Source organism: Bactrocera neohumeralis, chromosome 4 (genome assembly GCF_024586455.1).
Source record: "Bactrocera neohumeralis isolate Rockhampton chromosome 4, APGP_CSIRO_Bneo_wtdbg2-racon-allhic-juicebox.fasta_v2, whole genome shotgun sequence".
In the NCBI taxonomy this organism is placed as follows: domain Eukaryota; kingdom Metazoa; phylum Arthropoda; class Insecta; order Diptera; family Tephritidae; genus Bactrocera; species Bactrocera neohumeralis.
Window position 1 is genome coordinate 37,797,239 of NC_065921.1, and position 18,334 is coordinate 37,815,572.

Consider the following 18,334-nt stretch of genomic DNA (forward strand, 5'->3'; position numbering starts at 1 on the left):
ACTGTCCGCGAATTTATATTACTATCCGCAGATTGAACTTGAATTTACTGTCCTGTCAGATATCCTGAGGCAATTCTTATTAAAAATTAAACATTCTGTCACGCTGAAGCACTTGCAGAGCTCTTCCAATTTCAAACTCCTGTAGATGAGCTATTTCCGCTTAGTGAGTGTTATTACCCCAAATTGAATATTTGCTGCATACAAATGCCATCGATCTCTCACCGGCATATATTGTGACAAAAAAGTAGCCCGAAATTTTTATTTAAATTCCCCAGGTAAATGGTATTTCAAAAAAATGTTTTCTGCTAATTTGGTAGGACAATCTGGGACTATCTTTGATTACTATGCCAAATATGAGAACGATATGTTAACCACTCTGCAGTGCTTCACGATTTTTACAATGGATAAAAATATCGAATAAAGAATTTGTCTCCAATTTTGTATTTCTAACCAAATTTCGTGTGCGAAATCTTTGTGAGTGTTGGAAAAGGCTTACAGTGATTCAGTTTTATCAAAAACACAAGCCTACGAGTGGTACAAAGCCTTCAACGACGGTCGAGAGATCGTTGAAGTCATGCCTTGTTCTGGAAAACCTTAAAAAAGGATATGATGTTTGAAAATATTGAAAGATTTTGGTGAATATTTTGGGTATGAAACGCGTTCTTGATCGGCTTGTCCCAAAAAAAGCTATTTTTTTTTGAAGAGGGTTCCATAAACACGTCTCTTTGGACATGCTTGATCGTGCGAATTTCGATCGAAATTAGGTTTTGACTAGTTTGGACGCGAAATCGCATACCTTATATATTTCTATTTGCATTATACAAATCATTGGTTTTTATTATACCCGGTTTTCCTATAGGGATGATATGAGTTTTAAGAGTCGTTTCGGCTATTTTTAATATGCCATGATCTGTATATTTTTTCATTGTCTTCAGTAATATTTACACTTTGGTCATAGTAAGATATGTACAAGAACGAAGTTTAGAAATTATTCAATTTAATATCAAAATCATCGTTCTCCAATTGCAACTTTTCCTGCGCTTTTGCCATATTATGGTCGCAATAATTTTCCACCTGTGCTCGCCAATCTTCGAATTGTTGAAAATTTCGAGAGTACATTTTCTTTACAAAATGTTCAAGTACCAATAAGATGAAGAACATCTCGAAGGAATGAAAATATTGCTGCCGTTCGGGAGAGTGTTGCTGAAGACCGCAGTTTGCCGACTCCATGACTTTCTCAAGCATTGGGACTGTCTCAAACAGCAAGCTGGCGGATTTTGAGAAAGGATTTCGGCTTGTACTTGTATATATATGAAAATGTTTCAATTTAAGAACTGAAGCCATTGGACTACCGTAAACGTAGTGAATCTGCTGATTGTGCCTCAGATCACATTTTCAAGTTGGTAACCACATTTTCCGATGAAGCTGACTTTCATCTGAGTGATGCTGTAACTAAACAACGCTATCGATTCCGGTACGAAGAAAATCCAGAAATTATTCATGAAAAACCATAACATTCCCAATTGATACTTTGGTGTGGTTTTTGGTTTGGTGGAATCATCGGTCCGTACTACTCTCAAAATGAAGCTGGTCACACCGTTACTGTCAATGGAGAGCGGTATAGATCGATGATAATTAACTTTTTATGACGGAAAAGAAGAAATTGATGGTTATAAATTCTGGTTCCAACACGATGGGCCTACGTGCCACATAGCACGTGCACTAACTGAATTATTGCGAGAAAAGTTTGGAAGTTCGATTTTTCAAAAAAATTGCGACACTGAATGGCCTGTAAGATGTTGATATTTATGTCATTAGACTACTACTTGTGGGGTTATTCGAAGTAATGGGTTTCTAGGAATAAGGTAGACTCTTTTCAAGCTTTAGAAAACAATATCGGACATAGTATTCATGATATACGACTTGATTTAGTGTAAAGAGTACTTGAAAATTAGGTTCATGAAGAAGTCGGGAAGGACGTGTGAGTGATGTTATAGAACAATTTTATCAATTATACTTCACATTAAATAAAAAAAATGAATTTCTTTAACAATTGGGGTGATGCTTCTTGAAAGAAAATCTTTTCAGTCTTATTGAAAAACTTGGTACATTATAACCTGTAACAACCTTTTTGCTTTTGACAAGCCAGCTTTAGGTTTTAGGTACAAGTTCAGCGTTAGTGCAGGGTTGATATCGTTGTCGATCTTTTTACATAACTCGGGCTAGATTAGCAATACGATCTGGAGAGAACAACTAAACACAACTCTTTTCTAGTACATAGTAAGTAAATTACAGTACTAGAGGTGAAATCGTTGTATTCACCGATGGATCTAAACAGGAATACCAGCTGGCTATTTCTCTAGCAAACAAAGAGTTCTTTTAATCTAATCAGCGTTAGTACGTATGTAGTTTTACTCTAAAATTTTGCAATAAGAAAAAAGTGTTGATGATGAAAAGACAGGCTTTCTTTTTTAAGAAGAAGGGAATTAAACAACGTCTAAGAGCGTACTATTGTAACTTCTTCTTCTTCTTTTTTATTGCTTCTTTATTAACGTAGTCATTCTATCGAATGCGTAAAAACACATTGAGAATGCGCAAAGGACAAGAAATCTTCCGAAGAACTTTTCTCTCGAATACTCGTAAAGTCGACTAATCAGGTGTTGTCATCTTCCATGCCTCTGATAGAGAGCTTGGTCTTTGTTCGACGAGAGAAGACTTTACTTTTCAATTGCCTACTCAGTCCGAAGTAGGACTTGTTGGCAACAGTTATTCTGCGTTGGTATTCGACTCTGATGTTGTTGTTGGTGTTATTCCTGGTTCCAAGATAGACGAAATTATTCACGACTTCAAAGTTATAACTGTCAACTGTGACAGTCGCGAGTGCGACAACTGTTTGTTTGATGACAGGAGATATTTCATCGTTCCTTCGTTCACTACCAGACTCATTTGCTTCGCTTCCATATCCTGTCTAGAGAAAGCAAAACTAACGGCGTGGTTGTTAAGGCCAATGTTATCAATATGATCGGCATACGCCAGCTGATGTACATTCTTATGGAAGATTGTACCTGCGTGATTAGGCTCTGCAGCTCGAATTATTTTTTCCAGGAGTGGATTAAAGAAGTGGCACGATAGGGATTCGCCTTTTTTCAAGCGTCGTTTGATATCAAACGGCCCGACTTTTTTAACACGGTTATATAAAATCGGCATTATGCAGGGTGCGCGGAAAATGATGAGCCGCTTGAATCTTATTTTTGCGAATATCCAATTTTTAGCCGGCCGAGACGAGATATCTTCTACGACAACCAATGTTTCAATTAAAAAAAAAATAAATTTGAAAAAAAACAAAGGATAAACTTAGACAGATATTTCAAAAAAATCACTGGCTGGTTAAATGCGGCTTAGTTACACTCGTGGCCACGCAAAACTCACCACTATACTTTCTAAAATTTTTTCTTGGACTTTTTTTTTCGTTCGGGATTTTCTTAAATTTTTTTTTATGTTTACAAAGGAAACTTAATTATATTATATAATTATAATTATAGTTTTTAATTTATTACGTTTAATGAGTAAAACACAAATAAGTTTTTCTGTGCTTATACAAAATTATATTTGTATTTTTGTTTTTATTTTATTGTTTTTAAAGTGATACACCGACTAAACTTCGTGTTTCAATTAAAAACAAAAAATAATAAAATATTAATTTCAATTATTAAAAAAAAAAAAATAAATAAAAAAATATAATTTTTTTATCGCATGACAGTCTCTTACATTTCGAGCTCAAATTGTAAAGCTCACTATCTTTCAATTGAATTATCTATAGGTGAATATATTTTGTTTTTAATTTTTAATATTTTTGATTAATAACATGTCAATAACTTATTTCTAAATAAAAAATTTCTATACCGTAAAAAGTACCGCTATAAAGTGTAGTCAAATATGCACAATATTTGTAAATTTTGAATGGTAAGGTTTGCATGGCCACGAGTGTGGGTTTCACGTGGACATATATAGGGATCTGATTATGGCTTAATATGCAAATAATCTTCTTATTATGGCATGATACTGGTGCTGAAGGTCTGCTTGACTCCAGACATTCGACATTCGATAATAGTGTTCTCGACTAAAATCCCCGAAAGTTGATGTGTAATTTCAGCTGAACTTTGTAGAAAATACTCACCACTCTACACGAATTACAAAAGATATTTGAATATTCTTCAAATCGTAATTTATTCGGATTCATTACATGCAATAATGATTTAATTTCTTATTGTTTCTTGTGTTACATAATTAAATATATTTAAATCGTTTTCAACGTAAAAGTTTTCACTACTCTTCTCTTCAATACCTTGTCGCCTATAAATACAGAGTAAATAATCTTAATTATATATCATTATAGGTATTTATGTAATGCAAGAAGTTCATTGCATTAAAATATTTCAATTACATGCACTCATACATACCAACTGGTTCATATACATATACGAGTACTTCTTAGTTTAAATTTCGTATAATTTTCACTTTTGCCTACTTTGAAGTAATAATATACAGTTACAATTACAATTACAATTATTGTTTATATGCAAAACTACATTTACATTACGGAAACTTACTTTATCTGCTCTCTATGATATTCATATACAGTTATAATTAGGTCAAGATACAATGCCGATAAATGCAAGTCTATTAGTTTATTCGCTATTTTTTTAAATTTTTTTTAATATATTAACCTCAATTTTTTCCATTATACGATTTTGTATTTGTTATTGGTTTTGCTGCTTTTTTGCTCGTCATCTGTGTAAACTTATTGTTTTTTAATTGCTCTCCCTCGCCCTTTCTCTCTCTCTCTCTCTCGCATTTTTTGAAATGTACTTAAAATGCCTGGCGTGTCACTGATTATTACAGTTATTACAGCAGTTCATTAAAAATAATTAAATTTCTTGTTTTTATTGTTGTAAATGAATGAAAATTTCGTAATTAAATGTTTGTGCTTTTTTACGCTTTCGTTTTTTGCGCGAGCTTTCATCGTTTTGGTGGCAATTTTTTCAGCCATCAAATGCGGTCTTCATTTCAATGTTTTTATTGCAGTTTTTACCGCTAGCCAAATAACCGTTCGTTGCGCATTTATTGCCAGCGCAAATTGTTTATTTATTTAATTTTCATTAACATATTTTTTCACGCTTTAAAAACAACTCTGAGAATTGGCTGTGGGTGTGTGTGTGTAACGTAACGGCAGATTATTCCCCTAACAATTGCATTGGTCAGACAAATCCGATTTGTGGCTTATACTCAGGGTAGATTCTCTGCAAAAGAGAACTTCTGAATTCTAAGGAAAAGAAGCACGATATTGCATGGTTCCTCATAGTTTCACGTGGTGTTTAAAATATTTATGATGTGGTGTTTCAGAAAAAGAGTCATAGTTCAAAGTAAAACCGGTAATTCTGCGGTAACTAATCCGTTTGCAGATCTAAGCCAAAGAGAAAAGAGTTGCAAAAGAAAATTTGAAAGTCTACTGGAGAGCAAAGTGGATATCGATTGGCCGTGAAGAGGTAGGGTCTAGTCTATACGTATTGTGTGGTTGCTGAAGCGATGGAGACTTGGAACGATTTACGTAGAAAGATATTACAATACTTGGGAAGATAACTTTTTAGTATCTCCGACTACAACAAAAAATACTGAAGGTTTATGATTTGGGAGTGGAATTACGATAGGTCCAAATTGGAAATTTGGTGTAGTAGAGATTTCTGTGTAAAGAGCTATTTTCATTTGCTAGGAGATACTTCTGATGTTACTCTCCTATCCTTCGGAGGCTCTTTTCTTCAACCAGAGTACAGGGTGAAGAACTTGGCTTATACTGCTGTAGAGTAGCAATTCGAAAGACGTGAAGTGGAAATAGCTGGTAAGTGCTTTGCGGGATTATAGGAATATGAGGGGCCTAAGGCAGGGGCTATGTCGATTGCATTCCTTATAATCTGGAACACCGCATCTCAGAATCTTTTCCTGGCGGTTCTTTCTCTGCTCACATGTCGAGGAAAGAACCATTGGAGAACATGCGCAGTTAGTTGTTCCACGTATGGATCGAATTTAAGATGGAGGGTAGGAGGTGGAGTCTTCTGACATGAGCCCTCCATCAACTTTAGTTTTAGTAGCGTTTTTTTAGCGGAGGTGGTTGCCATCAAGGAAGCAGTATATATAATTTTCGAGGTGGAGGTTTCCAGACATTTAGGCATTCACCCCGATAGCCGAGCGACTATACTGGCTGCGAGCTCGCTGACTGTTCGTTTGACCTCCTTACCAACAAAATCAAGCTTCCTCCGTATAAGACTTGCTTGGGTGCACAATGAGCTTGCTAAGGATTCACCATTTCCCCACTTTCATCCAATTGGAAGCGAGTCGGTTTTCCGATGTCGTCTTGAGTTCTAGCGTTGTACCAATACCACTTTGATATCCTTCTACCCCAAAGTGAACCGTAAGAGGTACTCTAAAGTACTTGCTTTTAACATAAAGAACCCGGTCACAATTCTATATATTTTCAAAATATTTTGTTGGACGCCCTTTGCCAAAGCTATAAGGAAGAAGGCGGGATAGAATTATTTTGTAACTTTCTCCTCTATTGTCTGGCTTTTAGCAGACTGAGACTGACATATCTCGGTGAATGTAGCGAAGTGGCTGGGATTGATACTAACCGCCTTAACAAACTTGTGATAACTAAAACCGCTTCGCCGATCTATGAGGATTTGGTGATCCATTTTTAGGAGCTTATGGGTAACACAAAAGACAAAAACTATCCAAGTCAGATCTATCGATTAGGAACAACCCTACGAACTAATCTAACTTAACGTAAGCCCGCTTAGCATAAAAGCAAGTTTCTTCAATGTTTTTCAGGAATCCAAAGAAGACGTTTTCCGAGAGTGTCGAAAGACAACTGTTTGTCGTCTATTTCGATCTCAAAATTATTGTGCTTTTTGAGCAGAAGGTTGGCTACTAATATTAATTTTGCAATATATTTATTTTCATTCAGAGAAACAAATGGCGATTTCAGCGGGCCCGCAAGAAGAAGTTGTGAGACGGTCCGATTGCGGGGTAGAGAGTATTTCTGCAGATGCAATCTTCATTTGACTGGTAAGATAATTACCTAATATCTACCAAATACCGCAATTACAGCTTTCTTTTCTACATTTTATGAAGTTATATTTAGGATATCGACTTAAAAACGAAGAGAAAAGATCTAAGAAAGTACCAAAGAACCCAATTTTTGATTATTATTTTCTAATATTATTTCAAGAAAAATATTATTGACATTATTAAAAAAACGTTTGCGGCGTTAAAAATAACATTGAACATAAATCAGTCAAAAATAAGTAAAAAAAAACCGATAACTTCTGTAAGAAATCAAGAAGACTATAGAAAATGTCTAGAGCAAGGAAGCAAGGAAACCATGGAGCATCTCTTGTGCACTTGTCTCGCATTGGCAAGACTACGCTGTAAGCATCTGGGATCCCCACGGTATGATAGACTGGAAGAGGTATCGATAGTGAGGCCACAGATTCTGCTTAAATTCGCGTCAAGCACAAAAATCCAAAGGAAAACTGCTCCTCATGAATCTAGTAACTGAGCTCCATCTGGTGTCGATATCCTCGTAAGGTGCTTTAAAATCAATACACGATTATACATATACCAGTTGTTAGACTATTCCCCAGCTTGGGGAGGCCAGTTAAGGATCTGAATTCAGACGACCGAAAATGCTGTTCCGAATTTGCACACCTTTTAACGAGAAAAAAACACTACATTCTTGAACTATTCACACAGAACAGAGTTCCTTAGGTTGAAATTATTTATCAGCCCATAACAACTCAAAAACTTCTTAATCGTTTAACCAATATTTAGTCCCCAGTTGTTTAGTTAAAGAAGTAAAATTCGTTGGTATATTTAAAGGAGACATATCAGAGTTTATTATTAAACTATACACATTTTAAAATAGTAGGAGATGTGAAAGTAATAAGCTTTCGATTGAGTACGTATTAAAAATATTTAAAAGTAAAAAGTTGTTGAAATTATTTGAATAAACTTTAAAATTCCCAGTTTAAATTGAAAAGTGTGGCGCATTAAGTGATAACACATTTAATTAACTTGCCGACCCAATAAGCATAATTTCCGCATATCGAATATGTCGCGAACAGCGCTATAAATGTTTAACAAAGCTGGAAATGAGGCAACGCTGCAAAAAAAAATGGAAACCAGTTATTAAAAGCTAATATTTATTAAATAAATATTTAATAATTTTAGCAGAAATATTCATAATTTACGAAATGCATGCCAATAACCTGAAATCAAAATCACATAGAGACAAATATAATTAATTTATCGCCTTAAATAAATAAAATATCGAGGCTTGCCTTACCAAAAACCAATTGAAGCTTACCACATGCAAATATGGAAGTGATATATGCAGCTCTTTCGTGCTTTTGAATAATTCTGCAAATTATAATCTTTTTAAATTAAACAATTAATTAAAATGGCAAAGCAACAACAAATTTCGAAAATTCGAAATTGATGAAAATAAAATTAAAATAGTTATTGCTGGCATATCCAACGGTGGTTAGGGATTTTCCGCGCTTAGCATGCTTTTCGGCGTCACCTACGAGTCAGTTTTTGTGTGGAAAAGCTTTGTGTATTAAGCAACTAATGCAAACAAAGTGATTATATGCGTTGAACAAAAAAAAGCAGATTTCATAATTTAAAGGCAATAAATCAGTGCGCTAAAATGCGAGGCAAATAAATTAATTGTTGTCGTTGTTGTTGTTGTGAAAATAGTTTATATACTTTTGATTACTTTTAATTAAGTTGTTGAAGTGATTAACAGCGAGCCGCCGCATTTGCGCCGTGGCGTATACGCAACTTTTTTGCACTGCCACAAGCGAGCGCATACTTTGCCGCGTTCGTATATGCATATCGTCACCTAAAATGCAAAATAACGTAACATCACTTTTCATAAGTTTGCTAGCGAAGGAAAAACGATATAACAGAAACCACGCATATTGAAAAAAAATGTGTGTTTTGGTTATAAAATGGTTATTTGGTTATATACCGGATATATTGGATATATTGGGCAGCGGAAGCTTAAACGTTTATGCTACATGTAAGCAATAAAAAATTCAATTTGGAATATTTCATGATACGCTGTTTTGCATTTTAAGTAACGATATATATTTAAATATGCAAATATGCTCACACACACACTCACACTAATGTCTGTGCAAAGGCCTGTATGCAACTGGAAAAGCGCATTTATGCATATTTTTTAATAAATTATTTCACATGCATTTTTGTCTGTTTGTATCAACGCTTTGCAATTCGCGTGTATTGCCAGCTATGAATGCGCAATTTCAGCATTTGTTACATAATGAATTGGCTGCACTTTCGCTGCATAATTTAAACATTTCAAATAAAGCAATAAATCGTGTGTGTTTGTAATTTGTTTATAATTTTTTCTATGTGTTTGTTGTTTGCTATGAATTACGGTTATAAGCCTAGTTTATTTAACGTTACTTCTCATGAAATTAAATTATTTGTCTGTACTCAGTTTCAATCGTTTATTATATATATACTTAAATATATGCAAATATACTTTCATATGATTTTTTGTTGTAATTTTCACCTAGTTCTCCAGTTGCCAGTGTTTCATTATCGTCTTAGTAGTAATTAATTATTGATACAATACTGCTTCAAATATAAATAAACGGTATAATTTGCTTTATATCGCATATAAGTACCGCTAAATATGTATACATTTATCCTATACATGCATATCAGTTGATATACTAACACTTATCTGCAAAGATTTCTATAGTCGGTAGCCTCATTATGCTTTGCGCTTCACCATTCTGCAATAAAGTGGCGCCAAATAATAATTTATGCAAGCTCGAAACTCAAAACTCAAAAATAAATATTGAATTTTAAATTTTATCATACAGTTATTGAAAGCTTCCTATTGGCTTTTTCCAGTTGTGAGTTTCTAGCTTTCGACTTAGCACTAAATTTGTGTGTTTCATTTATTTCATATTTTCAACTCTTTTCTGAATGTGTTGATGTGCAGGTTTTTATATATGTATGTGTGTATGGAAGGACTATGGTCTATGCAGTTTCTATTTGACTAAGCTTATGAATATGTTCGTGTAACGTTGTGGATATCTGTGTACGTTTGACGTTGTTGGTTCTTTGGAAGTTTGATTTGTTGCAGGATATGCCTAGGCGTTGCATTTTACATCGACCGAATGTTGGCGATCCATTGGCTGCAAAAATAGAAGTAAATAGAAATAGAATTTGAGAATTGACGGCGTAAAGCATGTTTGTGAAAAAAAATGTTGTCTGGATATACTGATGTGTAAATTACGAATTTTCATAAAATCAAATGTCAAAAACTCAGTCAGGTTTTCACAATCACAAAGTATTTTTTTTTGGAGTTTAAGCTGAGATTTGATGTGAGATTGTATCATTTGAATCCTAGTCTAATGGGACGAATTCGGCTACAACGACGGCTGAGTGTCCCATAACTCTTTATCTTTGCCAAATGGAATACTTTTTATATCCTAAATAGGGTATATTAACCTTGCCATTAAATTTGTAATGCTCACAAGGAAATCGCATAAAAATATACGTAAAAGATCAAAGTGATGAGCTGAGTTGATATGTGAGTCTGTCCATTTGTCTGTATGTACGCGACCACCTTTCTTCGCCAGGAAGACGATACAGATCACAACTTGTGAGCTCTAGCTTCAGCTGATGGGCCAGTGCGTGCTTTCTACAGAGCAAGTTCGTCCGGAGAAGTTCAATATATATACCGATCATGAGTCTAAGTAACATATTCTTCTCCACACTTGCACAATCTGTGGTATTTGTATATTATTTTCTGATTGAATTATATTAATTCAAATGTTTTTTGAAAACCGGCTTGAGAATAATTACTATCCGCCCAAATATAATACTAATATTCTCAGAATGTCATGTTTTCTCAAGATATCTAAACTTTTGCTGAAGTTATCGCTCGAATAAGCCTGCAAACGGATACAAATTGATTCCGGTATAACGGTTGCTTATCTTTCCGAAAACTAATCAAGATAGATGATGAATGATTAGAGTCACCAGACAAGCTCAATGCCGTGCCCACTCCTATGCCCGTCCGTCCAATTAAGATAACTTAATGAAAGTGTTCTCTAGCTCCATAAGGAAATTGTTATATCAGATGTTCAAGATGGACCGTTAAGCGAACGAAAACCTGTAAAGTACTAAAACTAAGCCGCAAATCAAAATATAATACTGTAATTTGGTACAGCTCAAAAAAATATAGAAGGGCATCTGTGGTTTAAAATATATATCTCACAACCCCTATAGCTAAATCGAACAAACCTGCTGATGACTAGTTTTTGTACTTCCTTTACAGGACTCGAAGAACCTTACTCGAAGTGTAACCAATTAAAACAGCCTTAAATTCGGATTGGAAAATTATTTTTATTTATTTGAAAGTACAAAATGTGTGAAGATAAGCATAAATTCAGGACCAATTCACTTTTGCTCGATATGACCACTTTTTGTCTTAACTATGACCTTGAGATGGTCAAAAAACGAATCGCAAGCTGCCCGAATGTGACTTGCCGGTATTTTGGCCCACTCACGGACAATGGCTTTCTTCAGCATCTCGAGACTGGTGTATTTTTTAGTTCGGACCTTGCTCTCCAAAATGGCCCAGAGAGAATAATCCATTGGATTCGCATCTGCTCCATTCGAGAGCCTTTGTATGGGCGTAATGAAGTCGGAGCGTTGTTTTTCAGCCTTTCTTGGTTCACTCGCGCTTTGTGAGACGGTGCTGAGTCTTGTTGAAACGTCCATGGTTTGCGACCGAAATGTTTGTTAGCCCACGGCTTCAAAGCAGCCTCCAGAACACTTTCCCGATAATATTGACGCCAAGCTCGATGAAAACAATTGGAGAGCGCCCATTTGCGGTGACAGCGGCCCAAACCATTATTTGTGGCGGGTGCTGCCTCCTGGTGGCCAACCGATGACTTAGATTCTCGTATGAACGATCGGTCAAGTAAACCCTATCGTTTTGAGAGTTTACGAATTGCTCAATTGGAAAAATTTTTTCGTCAGAAAACACAATTGGATTGGACCGCTTTCGGCCAAGCGAAGCAACTGCTTCGCTCTCTCAAGTCTTACTTGTTGGTGCTTCGGTGTGAGATCATGGGCCTTTTGGAACTTGTAAGGCTTGACCGTGAGCTCATTTTTCAATATGGGTCGGATGCTGCGGTCGGATATTTTCAGCTCTTTAGCCATCTGATTGGTACTTTGTCGTGGATTTCGCTCAAGTCGCTTCTTCACTTTCCGAACCATCTCACGTGACGTTGCAGTCTTTTGATGACCACCTCCATGGCGTTTTGCGATGCTACCAGTATCATTGTAACGAGTGATGGTGCGATAAATAAAAATTGTATTCGCATTACGGTGTTTGAGCTCACGAACAATTGCTAGCTGTGATTTTCCAGCTAAATATTATATAAAGCAATCACACTATTACGCTTGAATTCCATCGTTGATCACTTTTTTTGCGTTCACTTTTGGCAAAACGCTTTTGTACACTTGTGAACAATACTCCGGACTGTCATTCAGCAAATTTATGAACAACTGATCCCAGTGCGACAGCTGCGCGAATGATCTGAAGTTGGTTACACTTTGAGTGGCGGACCCCGTAATTACGTTAAAATGGGTGCAATTGAATAATAAAGGCGCTCAATCGTTCTATAACGCTTATATTAAAAACCTCTAAAATAATACATTAGATACGTTAAATTTTTGACCCGAGATGGTACACAATATAGGGGCCAACCACCTTTATGTGAACTTCCACATCTGCAATTTCTACCATATGTATTTCATATTATTCTCTTAATTGGCGTAGACCCCGCTTACGCGATTATAGCTGGGTTAACAACATCGCGCCAGTCGATATTCCAAGCGTAGCCAAGTCCTCCTTCCCCTGGTCCTTCCAACCGAGTGGAGGTCTTCCTCTTCCTCTGCTTTCCCCGGTGGGTACGGTGTCGAATACTTTCAGAGCTGGAGTGTTTTCGTCCATTCGGACAACATCACCAAGGCAGCGTAGCCGCTGTCTTTTAATTCGCTGAACTATATCAATGTCGTCGTATATCTCGTACGGCTCATCGTTCCATCGAATGCGATATTCGCCGTGGCCAACGCGCAAAGGACCGTAAATCTTCTATATATATATATACATGTAATTCATAGATAAAATAATTTTGACACCTGTATATGAAGACCTAACCACTCCTCTCCTCCCTAAAACCAACGGAATAAAACTTTGCTCAAATAGTGCTTTCAAAGTATGCAGTATCTAATCTTAGAAGTGTTCAGTTTTACAAATACTTAGGCATAACCGATCTTAACAGGGAAAATTTCAAAATTGAAATTATATACCGAACATTGAAATCGGTCAGTATGTATGACCTTGGTCCGATAAATGAGCCACGCCCATTTTCGATAAAAAAAAAATTGTTGAAAATACCTTTTAAATGGACATGCTAAAAATGCACTGAGACAACGACTCTTAGATTAAAATGTCGAATATTCTCCTGACAGATTCTTGGAAAAAAGAAATTTTAGTAAAGTAGTTAAGTAAAATTTTCAGAATAATATTCATTTCATATTTCAAACCACCACATTCCTCAATATGTATGTATATTAATTTTCTTATTTCTTAACCTATCTCGTCTTCAGCGAAACTTTTTGAAAGGGCGCTACTTGTCTTAAAAACTGTACTGCACTGTGCATATATTTCATATTTTCCACAAGAAATATTCTTTTGATAAAGTAGTTAGGTTAATTAGTTAGGTTGGTTAGCGTTTGAGCCTCTTAGAAGTTTGTTGAGGCGGCTAATATCATTTATAGATTGAAATATCCCCTCCTTCTTCCAAATAATTTTAACAGCTTACGTCCACCATATTACTTTAATACTCTTGCAACCAGTTGCTACAGAGTATTACAGTTTTGTTCAGCTAACGGTTGTACGTATTACCTAAAACTAATCGACATAGATATAGGGTTATGTATATGCACAAGGTGCGTTCCAAAGTAAACAAGACCGCTCTCTTTATCGATTGTTCAGTGAGAATTTCATGACATTTCATCATGACATTGGAAGTGAAGTTATTGCGTTTTAAGTGTCAGTATGTATGTGTTATCGTTGCGAAAATGAGCTTCGAACAAAGAGCCAACATTAAATTTTGTTTTAAAATTGATAAAACTTTTACCGAAACGTTTCAATTGATGAAACAAATTTATGGCAATGATTGGCTGCCCGTATCAGAATGCACGAGTGGTTTCAATGTTTTCAAAGTGGTGGTGAGAACATAAATGATGATCAATATGTGGGCCAATCAAAATCCGTGATCACCAGAAATTCCATTGAAACTGTGCGTGAATTCATAAAAATCAGCCGAAATCATCATTGATATTAATGGAAATGGAATTAGACATCTCCAAAACATCGATTTACGGCATTTTGACCGAACATTTGGGCTTACGAAAGGTGTATGCAAGATTTGTTCCGCACAAATTGGCACAAATTGTATATAAATAATCAGGATAAGCAGTGTCTATGTTATTAAAGAAAAAAAAAGGTCTTTTGATCCATATGTGGCTTTTGACAACACAAATGACCAGCTTATCACAGCTATACAAATGAGATGATAATCTGTTAGATGCTATACCATAAAGAAACTTTAAAATTAAATTGGATAATTTATTTTCATTCTATGATTCTCCGTATCTGTGTGTAAGCTGAGACCTATGTACACAGACTGACTTCATTTAATCCATTCAATTGATCTCTTTGCTCACTTGGGAGAAAAAAGCCTTTTATTTTTCCAATATTTGCTGAATATTAAACATCGGCTTAATTGCAGACTTCCTCAACTGTGGAACAATCACACAATGTGAAAGTTTAAATTATTTTCTGATATCTGAATCATTGATCTTTGTCACTTTTTGATTATTTTTACTCGTACTGAACAATATACAATATGTTTTGCTAAATTATTCAACTGTTTGCCGCCAGAGGGCACACAACTCCCTATGATTTACAAACTCATCTATTTTGTGGCCTAACCTCTTTCCTTAATTATGCCGTGCACACAATTTATGGTTATCAAATGCAATATGAAATCACATAAGAATATTAAACGAACACACTCCTTCACACGAGCTGCGCCACGCAGGCACACACACGTGACGGTGCGGTTGGCGGGCGGTCACAGTGCAGTTAGTTAACGTCGAGTCGGTAATTTTCGAAATCAACAAAGCGTGAAAGCATAAAATCACACAGCATCCCGCCAAATGCAAGCAGAAAGCGGAAAAAGAAAATAAAAACAGAAACTAGGAGAGCCGTTATAAATAAATATCGCATATAAATGTGTGCTGCTGCATATAGAAAGGAATTAGCAGTGTGCAGTGAAGCTCCTCTCGCTAGTTGTATGGATGCAGTTGCATAACGGATACGCATCCCAAGCGACAGCTATGACACTCGCATACAGTTGTGCTGGGAATAATGGCATTCGTTCTTTAAGAAAAAGCTTCGTAGACTTGTTGACATAATGATATTGGAAATGACTACAGTTTATATTTTACACTAACTCTACATAAATTTTCACTAATGCTTTTCGAAAACTCCAAGAAGGATCATAATCAATATCAAGTATTAGGGAACTAATTTTTCAAGAATTTCTTCCGAAAGATAGTGTTCTAGTAGAAAGGTTTAAAGAAGATTACAGTTGTATCCGTTCTGTTCTAATAACTTGATAGAGATCCTCTCGGAGAACTCGGGCAGATCGCGGCATACATGACCCATCATGAAGAGGAGATAAATTGTGGCAGAGGCCAGAGAACAAAAGCCACTATTTTCGTTCGGATGCGAACTCGAGACTGTCTGTCTGAAGAAGCTTAGAAATAAGTTAATTTCTAACAGATTGTAATTTGCAATTTTCTGATTGCAGGCTGAAGAAAAATTGCACTCTTCATCTAAAAATTGAGAGTTTTAATAACGACATTTTCTCTTCGATTTGTGAACTTTAGAAATACTTCATGGCACGCAAGATAAGCCCATTCGAAAGCTTCTTGTATGGGCCATGAATTTGTTCAAAGTATTCAAGTCCTTGGGACCTGATAACGTTAAATCTGGGAAACTTCAGCGAACAGTTGTCGTATAGTCTTCGTCGTCTTTAACTGTATTAGATTAGATCATGTTTCCAAAGCTTAGAGCCAAGTGAAGGCGACGTTTAACCTGAAAGCGGATTGATGCTCATCTGGTCTTTTAGCGTATGGAATTATAATTGTTGGTGGATTACGGACGAATCAGATATTGAAAGCTCTAAAAATTATTTAATAGGACATTCGGTAACACTGCTTTGCACATTGTTGTGTTCTCGATATTGAAGGTGCATTCAAAAGCGTACGTACGGATACAGTTTTAGGACCACTTGATGGCTTTGAAGTCTCTTCGAACCTTAAACACCTCACTTATGATCTTGTTTGCGGCAGAACTGTTAGGTGTATTTTATAAAGTATGGTGTTTTCTTTATTGTTTGTTGAATAGTAATGGATGATCTATTAAAAAACTGGAAGGACAAGGCTGTAGGTCTTTAAAGGACAAAGCTGTCGGTCTGTAATAACGACAATGCTTTTATGACAAATATATAATTCGTAGATATCGTCTATGAGCTAATCCAAGACTATCACAACTTAGACTTTGAGCTCAGGTTGAAGCATCTCGGTAGTCATACCTTCTGCGAAGTAGCCGAATCGATTGGAAGTCACTAGCCACCTGTACAAATTTGTGACAGTCTCCAGCTCATTGTTGATATGAGACGGTCTTTTCGATCTATACCTAAGACTTTTTGAAATCACAACTGACTGGCATTGTTAACTGTTCAAGTGGAATGCTATGTGTCTCTCATTACCTAACTTGCTAACTTAACCTCGCCTTGTGTCGCCAGCCTTTTGCCTTGCTCTTATCTTTTATATTTTATTTTTGATCAGAGTGCATAATTTTTAACCAGGACTATATACATATATGTATATAGATATATATTTATAAATTTGTCGTGCATAATGTTTAATAATTTAAGCATCTGTTGGTGCAGAAAGTAAAATGGCGCCTATAGTATATAATACTCGTATACTCGTACTAGAGCTGGTTGCTCTGGTTGTTTAGAGCTAATACCTTACCCCACAGCGTGGGTGGAATGTCAATAAATCACGTGGTCTGATATTATAAGCAATTTACCTTTTAACTTTCAGCGACATCGGTGGCTCTAGTTGATGAACTGCGAGCGCAATGCATCATTATTACTCTTATTACTGTTGCCACCTGGAGTGATGCTTTAGTTTTACCGTTTTCTTATTTTTTATTATATCGCTGTTGCCTTGTAGGTGTGAGTTTGTGTGTGGGTGCATGAAGTTGGATACGCTGTCGGCCGCAGTGTGAGTTGGCCCATGTGTGTTGTTGTAGCGCCGTTTAATATCCTGTGGCATCGAACAGATCGGGCAGCACCAGGGGCGGACAGTTGTGCGGACTACAGGTGACGCGCGGCGTGTCATCGCTCGTCGACCCATCTATGCACACACATTGCAGGCAATTTCCGGTATCCTGTGGCAGTACATCGCCGATTTTGTATAGCGTGCCTGCAAAGTACACAAATAGAAAATATAAATGAGTGCAACGAATAGCGAAGTTGTGGGATTGGTACGAGTATGCTGAGTCCCCGGCTGCCGGGATTGATGGCGGCTGATCGGCAAGTGTTAATGTATTTTCTGTGTGTATGCCCCCAACGTATATTTGTGTTAGTGTAGTCATGCATTTTAACGCTCGGTGCAAATAGTAAACGAATGTCTGTTAAGTAGAGCGGAAAATTCACACTCACTCAGGCAGGCCAACCGAATACAAATGAACAGAAAACATGCAGGTAATATAAATATTGTGCACTGCTATACGAGTATGTCCATCGGGTATTACAGTGCTACTTTTAGAGTAAGTAGACTATATGAATACATTACGGTAGGCGTTCATGAAGTGGAAGGACTGAAAACTGTGTGTGATTAACATCTACATGTATTTCCTGGAGCTTATGACAGTTAGAAAGCAATTGTTTCGATGCTAAGGAGCGATCTGAATGGCTTCAAAACGAATCTGACAAGCAGCGAGATACCGCTCACTTTTCTAATATAATTAGTGTATAGTGCAAATGCTTAACTCGAAATAGATGCTTGCTCTCTT

The 18,334-nt window shown here is 36.2% G+C and overlaps 1 protein-coding gene across 6 annotated transcripts in view; it reads right to left on the reverse strand.

The window, feature by feature from the left end:
- Positions 1-4,208: 4,208 nt before the first annotated feature.
- Positions 4,209-18,334, reverse strand: part of LOC126755326 (uncharacterized) — a 117,405-nt gene continuing 103,279 nt past the window's right edge. For all 6 annotated transcript variants that reach the window (XM_050467818.1, XM_050467812.1, XM_050467814.1 and 3 more), the window contains exons 7-8: positions 17,345-17,742; positions 4,209-10,289 (exon numbers count right to left, since the gene is read on the reverse strand). In XM_050467818.1, coding sequence (XP_050323775.1) covers positions 17,576-17,742 — 167 coding nt within the window. In that variant the 3' untranslated portion in view covers positions 4,209-10,289; positions 17,345-17,575. The remainder of the gene's footprint in view (positions 10,290-17,344; positions 17,743-18,334) is intronic.